Below are 5,100 nucleotides of genomic sequence, written 5' to 3'. Positions count from 1 at the left end.
CCGCAAGAGAGCGCCGGCCACCGCCCGCTCCCGAGGAGGAGGGCGCACGGAACCGCCGAGCCACAGCCATGAGAGGTCACCGGGGAGGCCTTCCGGCGCCGAGCGCCGCCGTCCAGCCGCAGGGGCCCGGCTGGACAGGGGCCGCCCACCTCCACCGCTGCCGCGCTGCCCCTCCACCTGAGATCCACGGCGAGAAGGGCCGCCCGCGACCCGCAGCGCCAGACGAGGCGCCGAGGCGCTGCTGCGGAGCAGCCGCCGCCGCCGCCACCCGCCGGCCTGCACCACCACCATGCCGCCTGTCGCCCGACGCCACGCCGCCGTCGCTGGCCTACTCCGGAGCGCCGCCACACCGCTACGCCCGGCACGAGCGCAGCATCCCCACCGGCGAGATCCGGCCCGTGCCGCACCCCCCGCGGTCGCGATCGATTCTGCAGAAGCCATCACATTAGCTTATCTTCCACCATGTGAGACTTGAAGATTGCCAACTGTCAGTCTGCCGTTCTTCCGCCGCTCCCCTGCTGGTGAGTTTCTGTGCAGCTTGTCATTTTCATGCCGTAATTTTGGCCTGGGTGCTCACATTTTTCCCATCAGTTGGTACTATATGGGCATGGTTGATTTACTCTCTGCAGAATGTTCACTTTACTAGTCTGCCCTCGGTTGCAGCTTAAAGAAACACCACCTACAATTCGGGATGGGGTTCAGGTACCGTAGCCAGATCGGTTGGAAGCGATCAATTAGCATATCTTCACTAGGTGTGGCTAAAGATTGGCAGCCTGCTGTCACTGTCGGTGAGCAGGACAGCGTTCACTGTCTATCTCTGCATCACGAACCACAAGCCAACAATGCAAAGCGATTTATTCTGAACCGAAATGAGCCATTTGGCAAAGACTTGTCAACACCGCCTTCGACGGGCTAGAATATCCTGCACAAGAAGGCAGGCATTGACTGACTTGAGAGGTCGCTCTTCGGCAGCAACACCACAAGAAAATAGCGGTGCATTATAACGTGGCCAAATCAACCACATCAACATCCCCTAGAATCCAGGTGCTTAAATTTCCTGTTCTTCACTATGTCTTTTTACTTGGGTCTAGTGTCTCCATAAAATTGCAGCACCAAGGGAAGGCCAGCCATGAAAGTGGTACATACAAGAGAAGGCCTCCCAGCTGAGATGTTCACCACATACCACTGTTAGTTAAATCCCCAGCCTGAACTCAATTTCAAGTGAAGTTGGGAGCCGTGCAAGGTGTGTGTCATGGGCATCTTACTGATGGTATATGCATCACTTTCTCTTTTGCTAGTACTTGGGTCACTAGGAAATCTAACAGAGTTAGCATCTGGAGTTGTAACAAGCCACAGCCCCGTAGGGAATTGGGCGCATCCATCACTTGCCATGCATGATGGTTGCCCCAAGAGCTGTGGCAATCTGAGCTTCGACTACCCCTTTGGCATCGGTTCAAGGTGCTCTCGGGATCCTGACTTCAACCTCATTTGCAACCACACTGCTAAGCCCCCCAGGCTGTTCTTGTGCGACAGCATCACCGAGGTGATCGAGAACATCGACGTTAGTAGCGACGGAGTTCTCTACGGACCTTACAACATCCTTACTACCATCCGACATACTATCCCCATGAAATCTGGTGTCCACATCTACAACCTGTCAATAAAAATGCCTGGGAGGTCCTTCAAGTACCTTGGGGAAACAATTCTGAACATCAGTGGTTGCGATCTGGATGTGTATTGGATCGACAACAACACCGGCAGAACCACATGGGTCTGCGGAACTGTGTGCCTGAAACAAGGAATCACAGAGCTGATGGCTCGGCACAATTGTAACGGCGTCGGATGTTGTAGTTTTCCTGTCGGTGACCTTGACGCTGATGGTATTGAGCTCAAATTTGTCAGAAAAATCAACACCAGGATGACCTCTCTATTGTGGGATAGAATCAGCATATCTGGAAGCGGTTCCATGATTGTGTGGAGAATAGTGGATCAACCCAACTGTGTTGTCGCCGTGCGAAACAGGGCATCATATGCCTGTATGGACAAGCAATCCAACTGCTGGGACACAGATATGGGATCAAGTGGCTACAACTGCTTCTGTAACTCTGGCTATTCAGGCAATCCCTTCGTTCAAGATGGGTGCTCCAGTGACAAAGGTAACTCCTTTTTAGTTAATTGAGCGATCAAACGCACAACTTTTGTTAAGTATTTTGGGCTTTGGAATTTGAATACATGCTAACCTTTTATTCATCAACTAGGGTATAATCCAATTCAGACCAGAGCTAATTGTACCCGTTTGTGTGGTAACATTAGTGTGCAGTTTCCATTTGGCTTGGAAGAGGGTTGCTTTGCAAGGGAACCATTCCACCTCAATTGCACAAACATGTCATCATCGCCTGTCCTCCAGTTGCACGGTTTTCATGTAATCGACATGAATGTTGATGATGGGACTCTAAAGTTCACCACTAATGGAGCAATTTACGCCATAGGAGAAGGCCCTCCTTTTTTTGCTGGTTTTGAGGAATCTCTGCACTGGGCTGCTGCTAATTTAAGTTGTGTAGAGGCCGAAAAGAATAGATCTGGGTATGCTTGTGTGAGTATCAACAGCAAGTGTGTAGGAGTAAACACTATATACAATTATGTTGGTTACCGCTGCAAATGTTCAGATGGCTTCGAAGGAAACCCATACATCGAAAGCGGCTGCCTAGGTAATCACGCAATATCACATTCTCTAAAATTGTGTACCTGTTGGGCATATTTTGACTTTCCACAAAGACATTAATCTAGCATGACAATCCCCTAGGAGTATCCCTTAGCTTGAAAATTAATCTAGAAGATCTGTAGACAGTAGACCTGAAAAACATGTCACATAAGTCATTTTAAGTTTGAAGGCAAAAGTCTAGATCAGCCCCTGAGGTTTGCGGCCAAGTCAGCATAACACCCTGAGATTTAAAACTGTCTAAGCAGGACCCCGATAGTAATTCCGTTTTTTTTTACATATGTACATGTTTGTGTCTTTTGTGTGCTTATAAATTTAATGAAAAAGGATATTTTTGTGGCCTGGAAAATAAAATTGGTGCTCTAGAAGCAGTTTTTGAGTAAAAATCTTTGTCCTTTAACACACGATGCAAAAGTTATATTTTTTCAATGCAAATTTAAAGGTACACTAGAGACACGAACATGTATGGGGGCGGCACGGGTGTTCCCGTGGGTTGCGGGGTGACAAGCGGGTTCGGATGCTTTTTTATTCTTTACACTGGTTTCATAGATCTACCCTACATATATTTAGGAGAAGTATTATACGCACCTCAGACACACCTATCTGAACCGGTGGTTTGCTTTGAGATACAGTTTTACAATGTTTTCCATTTTACTGTTAACAGCTCTGTCGACTAAAGTAACGGTTCTTCACGAAAATGGACATGGTTTCGAACATGTTAGAATGCATAATTACTAAAACTGACTATGTTAATTTCAGATGTTGATGAATGCCTTCAACCAAATATTTGCAAGGGGCTCTGCCATAATACAGAAGGAAGCTTCCATTGTACGGAATGTCCTCGCAAAACTGAGTATGATTCAGCAAAAATGCAGTGTACGACGAGGAAACAACTGACTCTGCTTTTAGGTAAGACACTATGATGTATGTTATATTTCTGATAGAGAAGACGGCATAGCACATTAATTTAAAGAACTTAATGCCTAGGTATAATTATTGGGTTGTCTTGTGGATTCGGTGTTCTACTTCTGAGCTTCAGTGCATCACTTCTCATTCGTAGATGGAAAAGAAATGTTCAAAAGCAACTACGAAAAAAATATTTCCAGAAGAACCATGGTCTTCTCCTAGAAACGTTGATATCATCTGATGAAACTGCAAATGAGAATACTAAGATTTTCTCGCTAGAAGAGCTGGAGAAGGCAACAAACAACTTTGATCCTACACGTATCATTGGAGGTGGGGGCCACGGCATGGTTTACAAAGGCATATTGTCTGATCAGCGTATTGTTGCAGTAAAAAAGTCTAAGGTCATTGAGCAGTCTGAGATCAGTCAATTCATCAATGAGGTTGCAGTGCTCACTCAGATAAACCACAGAAATATTGTGAAGCTCTTTGGATGTTGTCTCGAAAGTGAGGTTCCACTGCTGGTGTATGATTATGTATCCAGTGGCTCACTGTCTGAAGTTCTTCATGCAGATGAAAGTGTTGGTTTTTCTTTGTCTTGGGGTGATTACTTAAGGATTGCCCTGGAAACAGCAGGAGCTCTGTCTTATCTCCACTCTTCAGCTTCAATATCAATCTTCCACCGTGACGTGAAATCCTCAAATATACTATTGGATGTGAACTACACAGCTAAAGTTTCAGACTTTGGTGCTTCTAGATTGGTTCCAATTGATCAAACACATATTGTCACAAATGTGCAAGGTACATTTGGGTACTTAGATCCAGAGTATTTCCATACCAGGCAGCTGAACGGGAAGAGCGACGTGTACAGTTTTGGTGTGGTACTACTGGAGCTGCTCCTTAGAATGAAGCCTGTCTTTACAAGTGAATCAGGCACAATCATGGGCTTGTCAAGCTATTTTCTCCAGGAATTCAATGAGGGAAGAATAAAAGGTATTGTTAACTCCCAGGTCCTCGAGGAAGCAACCGAGGAAGAGATCAACGGTGTCGCCTCTCTTGCAGAGCGGTGCTTAAGACTGAGTGGTGAAGAAAGACCCACCATGAAACAGGTGGAGACGGAACTGCAAACTCTATGGGCAAAACAGATGGACTCATCTCAGGTAGATACCAGGAATGAAGAACAGAGGCAACCAAGTTCGTTAACTCAAAGATCTAGAGCTGCTCGCCAATCGTCTGCGACGGAATTGGGCAAGAGAGTCTACGTACGGCCAGAAGACAGCCAACAACGCTATAGCTTGGAGAGAGAGTTCATGTCATCTGCTAGTTTGCCCCGCTAGATATGTTTGCTGAGCTCATAATAATGGGTGTTGTTATTTCCCCTTTTGTAAACTAATGATGACTAGGCTTGTACTATAGGCAAACGGTGCTGCAGAAATTGCTACAGTAAGCCGGTTTATGTTTAGACAATTACATGCATC

General features: G+C 46.5%; 1 protein-coding gene across 1 annotated transcript; it reads left to right on the top strand.

Annotated features, from left to right (window-relative positions):
- Positions 1-131: 131 nt before the first annotated feature.
- LOC123063642 (wall-associated receptor kinase 5) lies at positions 132-5,100 on the top strand. Its single transcript, XM_044487518.1, has 4 exons — positions 132-2,156; positions 2,259-2,708; positions 3,479-3,628; positions 3,707-5,100. The coding sequence occupies exons 1-4, from the start codon at positions 1,253-1,255 to the stop codon at positions 4,957-4,959; spliced, it is 2,757 nt and encodes a 918-aa protein (XP_044343453.1). The 5' UTR covers positions 132-1,252; the 3' UTR covers positions 4,960-5,100.

The sequence above is a fragment of the Triticum aestivum genome, chromosome 3A, assembly GCF_018294505.1.
Source record: "Triticum aestivum cultivar Chinese Spring chromosome 3A, IWGSC CS RefSeq v2.1, whole genome shotgun sequence".
In the NCBI taxonomy this organism is placed as follows: Eukaryota; Viridiplantae; Streptophyta; class Magnoliopsida; order Poales; family Poaceae; genus Triticum; species Triticum aestivum.
The sequence above is the reverse complement of the archived record's forward strand: the minus strand, read 5'-3'. Positions and strand labels throughout refer to the sequence as shown.

Bases quoted from the DNA above. Each gene is read 5' to 3' on its own strand.
- LOC123063642 (XM_044487518.1), top strand. From the start codon at position 1,253: ATGGGCATCTTACTGATGGTATATGCATCACTTTCTCTTTTGCTAGTA. The intron at 2,157-2,258 runs GTAACTCCTTTT...TTCATCAACTAG, and splicing joins TGGGTGCTCCAGTGACAAAG to GGTATAATCCAATTCAGACC. The intron at 3,629-3,706 runs GTAAGACACTAT...CTTAATGCCTAG, and splicing joins ACAACTGACTCTGCTTTTAG to GTATAATTATTGGGTTGTCT.